At 37.3% G+C, this 12,334-nt stretch overlaps 1 protein-coding gene across 1 annotated transcript; it reads right to left on the bottom strand.

Annotated features, from left to right (window-relative positions):
* Positions 1-11,168: 11,168 nt before the first annotated feature.
* LOC102477709 (olfactory receptor 13H1) lies at positions 11,169-12,110 on the bottom strand. The gene has a single exon (XM_006165883.1). It carries the CDS (start codon positions 12,108-12,110, stop codon positions 11,169-11,171), a length of 942 nt encoding a protein of 313 aa, XP_006165945.1.
* Positions 12,111-12,334: the final 224 nt, after the last annotated feature.

Genomic DNA, 12,334 nt, shown 5'->3' with positions numbered 1-12,334 from the left:
ACTGGACATAAAGCATGACAAGAAGAATGTAAAAAGCTAACATATAAGAATATAGCATATTCACATATGACATATATAATAATAGGAGGTTTATTTGTACATGCAATATGGCAACAATTAAACAAATGGTCCAAGAAGACATCTTTGTGTGGTGTGGTTTTATTAACTAGTGAAATATGGTCTGATATGAGGGACAGCCTCTGCCACTGGCATGAACCTAGAGCTATTTGATTAAACAAAGGAAATGGATTCAGGGATAGTTCCTCATACCATGTTACTGAATGCATTTGGGTCCCTACTTAGCAATATTTAGGGAGCCACCTATCTACAGTGTGACTTGGTATGACTTAAGTGGAGAGAAGGCAAGGGCAGGCTGTGATGCTATGAAATGGAGCCTGGAGGGGACAACAGAACCTGGCAAAAAGCACTCCATGAACACTGAGATAATAACAAAGATATTAAGAGTAACAAAAACAACGGAAACAGAATTACCTACCATTTGAGCATCTACCATGTATCAGTAAGCATTCAAACAACATACCTTCTATATACCTTTTCAGTATTTCATTTAAACCTCACAATAGCTCTAGGAAGTAATAGTATGATCCTCATACAGAGAAAGAAACTAAACTGAGGCTAAGGAGGTTAACTATGCCATCAAATCATTCAGATAGTAAGTGATGGAATAGAGGTTGGAACCTGGAACTCCAAAATTCATGCTCTTTCTATTATACTTCTAAACATTCAAGAATCCTTTATGAGCTTTGGATGCATTTTGTCCTGAAATGTTTTTCTTGGCTTCTGCTAGAAGGATGTCTTATCAGTAAGGAAGAAGGATCTGTGAAGGGGGAAATATAAAAGCAAAACACAATTAAAATAAATTACAATCCCATTCGGTCATCATGTTTTCTCAGTCTGTTCATAAGTTAGTAACTCTGTAGTTCTAATTCATTTCTTCCTTTCTGTGTCCACTTCTGTGCCTTTGTTCAGGCCCTCTCATTTACACTATGAAAATAATGTCTTCAATGGCCTCTCTATTATGATCTCTCCTCCTTCTTATTAACGTTTTCTAATATTCTATAGTGATGTTCTCAAATAGGTCTTATCAAGTCAGTTCCCAGATCAAAACCTTTCACTGGATCTCCATTGTCAAAGGTATATGGGAACATCAATTATTGTGTCCTTGATGGACTTTTCCAACCTCATATCTTATGCTTCCAGCTATAGAAAACTCGTGTAGCTTTTCAGGCACAGCTTTCTCTCTCAAGACATTGGAATCCATTTTGATTTAAATTCTCCTTCAATTAATTAAACTGTTTTTATACATGTAGATATTACATAGACTATCTTTCCTACATGTAGACTGCTAGTCTGTATATGGCTTACAAGTTTTCTAGTACTCTCTATGCTGTCTGAAAATCTGACATTTTTCTGGACTGCATTCTCCTCCACTTTCTATAATAGCTTGTTCAAACTTTCATGCAGGGCTAGCAGGTGGCATAGTGGCTCAGGTGCTGGACTCTCACATGGCTGAACACTGTTGGGATCCCAGACCTGGTGGCTTGCAAGTCACACCAGATGTGTATGCATGTGTGCCCAAAATCCCTAGAGGAGAATGGAGAAGGGATTTCAGCATGGCCATCGCCTCTGAGGGGTGATTTCTCACTCTCTGTCTCTCTGTCTCTCTGGTGAGCACACTCACACTGTAACAAAAACCCTTTGAAAAATAAAAAGAAAAAAATTTTTTTAACTTCCCCCCATCTTTTACTTCACTTCCACCTTCATTCTCAGTGTTTGACCTTCTTACTACCATAGAAAATAGAAATAATCAGATTGGAACTCCTAAACTTCCTTCCTTTCCTCCTACTAACATGGATGCATTTGATCCAGTGTTGCCTCCTTTCTCTGTCTTAGCAGAAAACTATCCCTCATTATCCCCAAGATTATCTTTCTTTTCTTTTTTTAAAAAAGAATGATTTATTTAATTTTATTCATTTATTTATTTTAATTTGACCAGAGAGAGAGAGACAGAGACAGAGAGAGAGAGAGGAAAGAGAGAGAGAGAGAGAGAGAGAGAGAGAGAGAAAGTGAGAAAGCAAGCCACCAGGTCTGGGACTGGAACCATAGTAAGCCATGTGGGAGTGTCCAGTGCCTTAACCACCACTCCACCAGCTGGTCTCCCCAACATTATCTTTCTACCTGTTCTCTGGGTTGCATTTTCTTTGACTTGCTCTGGGATAAAAAATATTTCCTTTCTTGTTTGTCTCGTTTTTGCTTTGTTTGTTTGTTTTTGTTTTTGCCATAGGGCACATGCTGTCACTGGAGAGAGACAGAGAGAGACAATGAGAGGGAAAGTGAGAAATAATCCCCCAGAGGGCATGGCTACACCAGAGTCCCTTCTCCTTCATTCTCCTCTTGGAATTTTAGGCACACATGTACATGTGTCTGGCGTGTTTCAAGCCTCCAGGTTTGGTACTCTAACCGTGGTCAGCCATGTGGGAGTCTGGTGCCTTAGCCACTATGCCACCCGCTGGCCTTGCATGAAAGTTTCAACATGCATCTGGCATGATTTTCTTTTCTTTCTTTCTTTATTTTAATTTTAATTATTTTACCAGCATGATTTTTAAGCTACTTGGTTCTGGACTTGAACCTCAGTCAGCTGTGTGGGAGTCCAGTGCCTTAACTACCATGCCACCTGCTGTCCCCTCTTTTGTTTTATTTTATTTTTGACACTTTATTTCTTTTTTCTACTGACTCTTCTCCCTTAACCTGTAAAAATGTTCCAAGTTTTCTTCTCACCATGTTATATCTCTTCTCTGGCTAACACTTCCTATCATAGTTCAACCTGTTAAAAAATGCAGTGGACACTAGGTATGGCCTTGTATATTCAAGAGAATCTGTGAGAAAAGAAATTAGAGTATCAGGAAATAATGTGCATTGATGAGGTATTTATTATGAGAGGAGGAATAAAAGTAGATACTAGGTAGAAATAAAGGAGTTAAAGAAAAACAATAAAAGTGGAAAGACTACAAAAAAAATCTGAGATAAACTTTTGGTTACTGAAGAAAAAATATGTAGGATTATTTTATAAAACAATTGTAGAGGAGAAGAGACAGAGGACAGAGACCACACAAGGTGTAAGTACTACAAGCTCCCTGAAGATGGAGTCCCAGTCACAGAACTAGGAGGAATAAAGCCCCGGGTAATAGAAATTTGATTAATCAGAGTGAAAAAAGATCTGTTTGCTCCTTTATATCCTTTCAACTTTAACTCTTTCCTGCATCTGGACCTATGCTTTCCTTCTGCCTCTGAGGAAGAAGCCCTCACCTCCATTCCTGGCAGAGCTAACCACTGCGTGTGCCTGGTTAGTTAATTCTTTCTCTTGCTTTTTCAGGATCTTGCATCAATAGTTATCCTCCTTTCCTGTTTACAAATTTTACCCTGTATTTTCTCTCTGTCTCCCTTCTCTTGATTTTTCTTTCTTTCTCTTCCCTTTCTTTCTTTTCTTCTTCCTTTTTCCTCTCTCTCTTTCTTTCTCTCACTAGAGGATGCATCCACATACACCAGAGAGGGAGAGAAAGGCCCCCTTAATGAAACCTGGTCACACTGAAATCCATTTCCTCTAATTCTCCAACCCATCAGGATCCTGGACATGTGTGCACACCCTACATGTTCTTCAAGCTGCTGAGACCAGGAACCTCCTGTCAGCCATGTGAGATCCAGCTTCCTCTCTACAGTGCTTAACCTCTGTGCTATAAGGCTGGTACAAACCTTATATTTTCTTTTTTCTTTCTTTTTTTCTTTTTGAAGTTTGCTTAAGTTTACATGAGTTCAGCAGAGACAAAGGGGGAGGTTGGGGAGAGAGAGAGAGAGTGAGAAAGCAATCCCTGGGGGGATGACCACACTGCAATTTCTTCTCTTTCATTGTCTTCTTGGGATTTTGGGCACGCATGCCTATACAGCCAGCGTGTTTTTCAAGCTGTCTAGTCCAAGACTTGAACTATGCGGTCAGTAATATGGGACACAGCTGCCTTAACCACCATACCACCTGAATGGCCCACATACTTACATTTTCAATTCTCTCTTTCCTTCTCTTCCCTTCCTTCTTTCTTCCTTGACTCCCTTTTAAATGAAAATATATATGTGTTTCTTACTTTGTATCTAGCTTTTTTTCTGAGCCTACAAAAATACAAAGAATTCTCCAATTCTAAAAATATCCATTCCCTAATCTTGATAAATTCATGGTCTGTCTGATTTTTTGTCTTTCCTTTACCACTAAACCTCACCAAAAAGTAGTCTGCATTGTTTCCTCTACTTTCTCTTCCCTGCTATCTAGCTTCTAGTTTACTATAAATAAAAAAAACCACTTGTTTGAAAGTTTGTAATGACTTCCTAATTGTCAAATTGAATGTCTCTCAGAGCTCATCCTCCATATATCTGAAACACTTGGCAGGTATTGGTAATCACCCTCCTTCTTTAAATTCTCTCTTCCTTTGGCTTGAATAATATTTCAGTCTCTAGATTCCTCCCTTAACTTCTAAACAACCACTTTTTCTCCTTAATCTGCTCCTTTGTCTTCCTACCTTATAAGTGTGGGTATTTTTTCATGAGTATTCCTTAATCTTTTCTCTTACTTTGAGTATGGTGCCTTTACACACCTCTACAAATCTATTCCATCTATGTGATTGACTTCCAATATTCATCTGTATGTCCAGCCAGTGAGACCTGTATATCCGTGCATTTGATAAATGTCTTGACTTAGGTGATTTGTAAACACCTTGTAGTGTGTTATAACCAAAGTTGAACTCATTTCCCTTTAACCAAACCCAGCAGGCCTCTTCTTTTTCTTCTTTTGTTAAAAGTGTTGCTCTTTTCCTAGTCACTCAAAGAAAACATTTTACATTCATTAATCTACTCTTTCATTAAATATTTGAGAGTATTCCATGTTACTTCTGTTTGTAAAACTTCCAATGGCTTATTATATACTATGGAATCAAGTTTAAATTTCTTCAGTTAGCAATGTATTCTGCAACATGCTCCCATCTTACCTTTCCTGATGTACCTCATTTGTAGCCTATCTTTCAGCCAACAGGAAATATCCATTCTGAAAATACACCCCAGAACATGCCCGTAAACCCATATACATTTTTTCTTACCATTTGGGATATAGTAAAATACTAGACCACATTTTGTTTATTACTGTTTTTGCTTATTAAAACTAATAAGCTCAAATTCTTCTATCTAAAATATTTCACATTTCTTCTTACCCATAAATAATTTATTTTCTCTACATTCATAACTACTTGCATATAGTACATGCCAATTATTCACATGAAATGACTGGGTTTGAGTTTCTTCTCATTGAAAAGGAGGAGGAGACTACAACAGATGAATAGGATTTTTGGTTAAACATCATCATGCAGATGTCTGAGAGATAGGAGATCTGAATCGGAAGACATGATCCAGGATGTCAGTTAAGGAGGAGAACAGCTTAGGTTTGTAAATTAAGGATACAGTGTCTTTTCTTCATAAAGTTTAGTGGTTTTAGAGTAGAGGGACATTTCAATTATATCTCAGGAAAAGGAATAGAGCCAGAGATAATTGGAAATTGACCAGTGAAGCTGAATACTTAGAAAATTGTGTGCAACAATGTAGACTTGAAAGGAGATAATTTGGAAGCATATGATGACACTATGCAATATGCTTACAAAAAAGGGCAGTGATCCAGTAAGACTGACCGGATTTATATGCAAGAGACAGTAGAGGTCCAATATATAAGATGAAAGATCGCACTTTTTCTGATCATGTAATGGTAATAGCTAAAATTAATTCTGTAAAAGCTTGGAAATTTGGCAGAAGTAAACGGAGAATGAGCAAACCCACATAAGTAAGAGAAAACATTGAAAACAACGAGGAATGGTCAAGGGGAGAGAAGCCCAGCTTTCATTTCAAGTTGTCAGAGAGGATTGGTACAGATGAAACAATAAATTGAAGAAAGCTCTCAAGGAAAGAAATGAAGCCGAAGGCTTTGAAGAAATAAATGATATTTTCAATTGTAGAATAAACTAGTGGAGAGCATAGGATAGAATAAAGATATTAGAACAGAAATAAGGGAAATCAAAGAGCAGATGACAAATGTCTGCAACAAAGTGAGGGGGGATAGTAAGGAGAAGAGGCACAGGCAAGTATGGCTACTGGCATTTTCTCACATGCAGGAAGAGAAGAGCTTTGTGTGTTTGAGAGATTAGAATCAGGTAGGGTAAGGTAACTTCAAGTCAGTCATGAGAATTCATTTATGAAGCTATAGTACAGGAAAGGATATAGACTAACACTGGGGTATACAAAAACAAGCAGAAAATGAAAGTGACTCAGCAATAGACTACAGTTCAATATGTGAGTGAACATCATGAACAAGGTGTTGATGAGAAATCCGGTTCTGCAGTCCTTATGGATGCACCACTGAGGGAAATCTAATAGCTTTGGGGACAGACATGGGTTTTAGCCCAAGTTCTACTTATACAGCCATACCATTGTGGACAAATCCTTTTAGCTTCCACATCCTTGAAGTTCTCATCTATAAAGCGAGTTTGCATTGCTGCAAAACTCGTCAGTATTCATGAAAATATCTTGAGCAAAATTTATGTATTATTATTCCAACACTTTTTTGTATGGAACGTGCAAACATTTATTTACTGGTTTCTGTGGTATATGAGTTAGTAAGGAAATGACCAATATAATAAAATAAAGATGGTGAATGAAATTTGAGCAAAGAAAAACTTAGAAACTAAACATCACTGATATTTCTAAACAATCTTTTTAGAAATCTTCCTAGTAAGGCTCATGGTGGCATGATTCATGATGCATGGTATGCATCTAAAGGATGTCTAGGAGAGATGGGTGATCAGTGAACTTCAGAGACCATGCATAAAGCCAGAGGATATTTATTATCTTTAAATAAAAAAATACAGTTTCAATAAATATAATTATATTGAAAACAAACCTATTCTGGATCACAGAAGGGGCTATATAGTATGTTAATAAAACACAATGATGTGCCTTTGTATCTTCTCATGGAGTATGAGAAAAGAAACAAATGGTACTGTGTGAACTCACCTTAACATGAACCCCTTATTATACTTGTGCTAAAGAATGGGTTTTGAGACAACATATGACGAATGGGAATGAAATTGCATGAGAGAATGAAAAACAGTGATGAGGGTATTCTGTAATGTGGATCTTCTCCAAATCCCTATTCTCTAGCCTTTTTTCAGGTCCACGTCAGCTCTCAGATTCTTGCAACACCCTCTTAACTGACTCTATGTCCAGTCTTCTACCTTTTCAACCATTCACAATTGCTGTGAGAGTGATCTTTGCAAACCAAATTCTGAACATTTTACTGGCATGCTTAAAAACCTTTTTTGATGGTTACCCACCATCTATTGTAAGAGTCAGCAAACTTTTTCTTAAAGGACTGAATAGTACATATTTTAGGCTTTGTAGGACATAAGCAGTCTTTGTACAATATTCTCTTTGCCATTACCCACCCCCCCGCAACCTCTACCCTTAAACACCCTGTAGCATTTTGGAAACTTTTCTTAGCTCATAGAATATTTAAGCCAAAGGCTGTATTTGACCTTTCAGGCTCTAGTTTGTTGACCTATGGAATAAATGAAATGCAAATCTTTTTAATATACCATAGCAGTTTCCCCATACTTTGGCCCACTGATTTTTTTTTCTCAAGTCTTGTATATTTTGCCAAAAACACTTCCCACACTCTCTCCTGCAGTTATATTGAATTGTTGGCAGTATCTGGAAGTATACCAAGCTGGGTTTTTATACCTCTGTATTTGTTCACATAGTGTCCATTAAAATTTCCTCCCTATGCACCTGGCAAAATCTCAAGACTCTACTATAAATGTCATTTCTTCTATTAAATATTTATTGATTGGCCCAGTTTTATCAGTCTCTGCACCTTATATAAATGTGAATCACAGTATCTGTAATGCTTTACTGTGCTTATTTTTTTCCCCAACTCCAATGTAAGCCTCTCAAAGGCGAAAAATGGGGCCAATCCCATGGTCTGGTGGTTAAGGGAGCCAGATCCCACATGGCTAACCATGGCTTGAATCCTGGGCTTAGAGACTTGGAAAAACACGCTTGGTGCATGTTCATGTGTGCCAACAGCATGGAGAAATGGAGGAGAAAGGATTGTGGCATGGCCTCGCCGCATTTATGGATGCTGTTTCTCTTTTCCTCTCTCTATCTCTCTCTGATGAGTGCTTATACCCTCAAAACAGAAACAAAAACTAAAAACAACTCTCAAGGCAGAAAATATCTTACTTGGATTTGCATCACTGACATACAGTAGCCACTTAGTAAATATTTGTGGAATGAGTGGCCCAGGTATAGTGTTATTAAGTCTTACAACGTCAGTGCCAGAAAAAGCATTACAAAAAAGGAAGGGAGGAAGCAACATTTCTCTGAATTATGAGCCACCCATACTCAGAAGCACGTTATTATTTTTGTAGCCTCTAGAGAAACTCTCCAAGTCCTCTCTGATACCTTGTTACGAGGCTTCCTCATATACCCACTAGGGAATGAGGGAGGGAGTTCGTTGGCAGTGAGCCTCATGAGAGGTTTTATCTTTCTTTTTTCTTTTTTCTTAAGCAGCAATCCCATCTAACAGTGCCTGTGTTTTTAGGACTCTAAATAAGGACTCAAAACCTATTTTCTAATAAACATACTTTAAAAAGCGATCCTAGAACTTTTAGTATTATTAGTGATAGAATGGTGAGCTAAATAGGTGTTGGTGAGCTGCCCTTGGAATGTAGCCATCCTATCTCAGTAGGGAAAACGTGCTCTGAGTTCCAAGCAGATGACTTATGAGTTAGCTTTTGGACATAACTCATTCCTAAGTTTGGGGCTGTCTCTACTTAAAATATATCAAGCATAGGTCAGATGAACTGGAATAGGAGTCAACCAGATTAAGAGCAAAGCCATAAAAATGAAAGTCAAAGGGAAATATGATATTGCTATGTTTCTAAAATTAGAGAATGGGTTAGTGAGGTACACTCTGGAGGAGAAGATGTGTAAAGGAAATAGATTTTAGAAAACAAAGGACAAGAGTATTTGGAAACTTTTAGAAAATAACAATGACACCTACATTTATTGAATGCTTATTAGTTGCAAGAAACTGTCCTAAGCACTGTATATGGACTGTCAATTTAATCATTTCAACAACACTACCAGAAGGATACTATTATTATCTTTATTTTGTGGATGGGGAAAGTGATACACAGAGCAGTTTAAGTAATTTGCTGAGCTGTCATAGCTAATAACTATGGAGTTTTCTGATTTCATTGCTTATAATACAAGTAGCTTCTGATTATACTCATATATGGTACCACTAAAAATGTGCTGTGTGGAACAATGGTTGACTTATTCCTGCACCCTTTTAATATCTAGGAAAATTGATTTGGAAAAAAATCTACAATGAAGGAGTGTCATGCTGGATCAATGGTAAAAGGCTTATGGCAGAGATCATTTGTAGGAGTTTTTATTTTATTGTTTTGGACCCAGAAAGAATTAACTTTCAGAAATAAAGTGATGAAAAAGACCAAGAATAAAAAATGTTGTGACCAGAGAGCCATATACTCAAGATTGCGAGACACAAGTTTTAAAAGCAAGCTGGCAGGTGGCATGGTGGTTGGGGTGCCAGACTCTCACATGGCTGACTGCTGTTTGAGTCCTGGACCTGGCAGCTTGTTTTCTTACTTTCCCTCTCTCTCTTGCTCTCTGTTTCTGGTCAAATTAAAAAAAAGAAAACATATTTTTCTTTAAATAATTATTTATATTTTTCCTAACAAAAATATCTGAGAAACTCAGAAACATAACATACCAAAGGTTTGGGGATGCTACAGACATTTTTGCATAAACTGTTATTTAACTTTTTAATAGGCTTCTTAAAAAAACATATGAAAAACACCAAAATCAATACTGCTTCACACATAATGGAACAACAACAACAACAACAACAACAACAAAAACACAAAAGAGTGAAATGAACATGTATGACTGAACTAATATACTGTGTATTCACAATGGGAAAACTTATTTGGTATACTGTAATGATACACAGTGTTAGAATAAAAAATAAATAAATATAAAATAAAAAAAGCAGGACATATCACTTTTTGAATGTTCTATAGCAGAAGAATTCATTCTGGAGTCAGTTGATCAAAGTTAAAATGAGAAAAAGAATCAACAAGTTAATAAATGTTATTAGCAAGTTAGGATGAGAAAAAAGTCAAGAGAATAAATGTCAGCTGCCAACAATAGAAAGTGCACATGGTAGCTTATTAAATGGGAAAAAGCAGAAAAATAATCACAATCTTGGCCATGAAGACTCTTGGGAAGAGCAGAATGCTAAGCTCATAAATGTGTATGAGAAGTGGGAGTTGAAATGGCCAGAGGGTCGCTGAGACACATCATGGAAGAGAAGGGAGAGAAATGGAAGAAGACAAAAGAATAACAATTTAATTTTAAATATTTTTATAAGAAAGTGATATGATGGAAATTTAATATTTGTAGAAACAATGTTTATTGAGAAAAGATGTATTAATATTTATAATATGTAAATACTTTAAAATAAGAAATTACAAGTATAAACTAGAATAATTTATTCAAAAAAACTTATTAAAAGATAAAATGCTTTACATACTACAGATACTGCTTGCCATGAGATGTTGTCACTAAATGTGAGAATAAAGGAGACATTTGTCCACTAGGTCCAAACTGGGGCTGATGCCAATAAATGTAATATGACAAGCAAATGTTGTACCACGATTTCGTAACCACAGTCTTGTACATGAATTTTACCCACCTTGTGTTGCAAGAACAAAGAAGATGTTCTGTTGCAAAAACCCTTGTAGTTTATACCACAGAAGAGAAGCTCTTCCCTATGGGCTACTTGTGGCTGTCGCTCCCACCTTCACGCACCTACTACTGTTACTCTCTTTGTGAATAGTAAGCTTATTAATGAGAGCCTAGCAGTAACCAATGAGTAGTATGTTCACTCTTTTTGTTTTTGTTATTTGTTTTTTAAAATATAAACAGAAATAATGGATCACTGTTCTTCTTGCACATTGGAGAAGTGTTAAAGAGAACCATTAGGATTTTTCATTTCCTTTGGCTAACTTTCTCAGTGCATCTTTAATGTCCTTATTTCTCAGAGTATAAATGAGGGGATTTAACATGGGAGTAACTGCTCCATATAATATTGAGAGGAATTTGTCCTCTTCCTGAGATTCCTTTGACTGAGGCTTCAAGTACATGTAGATGGCTGTCCCATAAAATATGGTGACCACAGTTAGGTGGGAGCCACAGGTGGAGAAAGCTTTGAGCCTGGCTTCTGCAGAACGGATCTTCAGCACAGCAACCACAATGCGCAAATAGGAAATGAGGATGAAGGTGAAGGGCAAGGGCAGTGTGAACACACTGATAACCAGACCCAGAATCAGACTCACAGGGGTGTCAGAGCAGACAAGCTTCAACAGGGCCTGGACCTCACAGGTGAAATGGTTTATAACGTTGTGTCCACAATATCGAGCAGGAATTGCAATAATTGGTGTGACTGCTACTAAGAAGGCACAGGTCCAGGTTCCCAAGGCCAACTGCATGCAGACCCGACTGTTCATGATGATAACATAACGTAGGGGATTGGAGATCGCAACAAACCTGTCATAAGCCATGACAGCAAGGAGAAGACACTCTGTCATCCCCAGAAAGAGGGATATGGTCATCTGTGCATAACAGCTGGTATAAGAGATGGTGGGGAAGTCCCTGAAGCATTGGGCCAAAACATACGGCTCCCAGCTGGTGGGATAACAGATATCAAGGAAGGATAAATTACTGAGAAAAAAATACATGGGAGTATGAAGTTGAGAATCCCATCGCACAACAACAACAATAAGGCTGTTTCCAAGCATTGTGACCAGGTAGGAAAATAGCAGTCCCAGGAAGAAGGCAGCCTGGATTTGAGGGTGGTGGGAAAATCCAACAAGGATAAATTCAGTCACCTCAGAGGCATTGTCTCTCTTTAGATTTCCCATTTACTCGTCACAAGTGCTGGCAAAGGAGATAAAATTTAATGTTGTTTACATGAGAATATAAGATATATAAGAGAATATATCATCTAAACAGTCTGTTATAGTTCATGTTCTGTAGCTTTGATGAATTATCATGTGTCATTTGTTTACCAGGTTAGTCTTAACTCTTTAAATATCCAATGGTGGAAATTTATGTTTTCTTTGTTTTTCTATCTTATTTAAACTCA

Source organism: Tupaia chinensis, unplaced genomic scaffold (genome assembly GCF_000334495.1).
Source record: "Tupaia chinensis unplaced genomic scaffold, TupChi_1.0 Scaffold144058_2, whole genome shotgun sequence".
In the NCBI taxonomy this organism is placed as follows: Eukaryota; Metazoa; Chordata; class Mammalia; order Scandentia; family Tupaiidae; genus Tupaia; species Tupaia belangeri.
The sequence above is the reverse complement of the archived record's forward strand: the minus strand, read 5'-3'. Positions and strand labels throughout refer to the sequence as shown.

Excerpts from the sequence above, each read along its gene's own strand:
- LOC102477709 (XM_006165883.1), bottom strand. The coding sequence starts at position 12,110 with ATGGGAAATCTAAAGAGAGACAATGCCTCTGAGGTGACTGAATTTATC.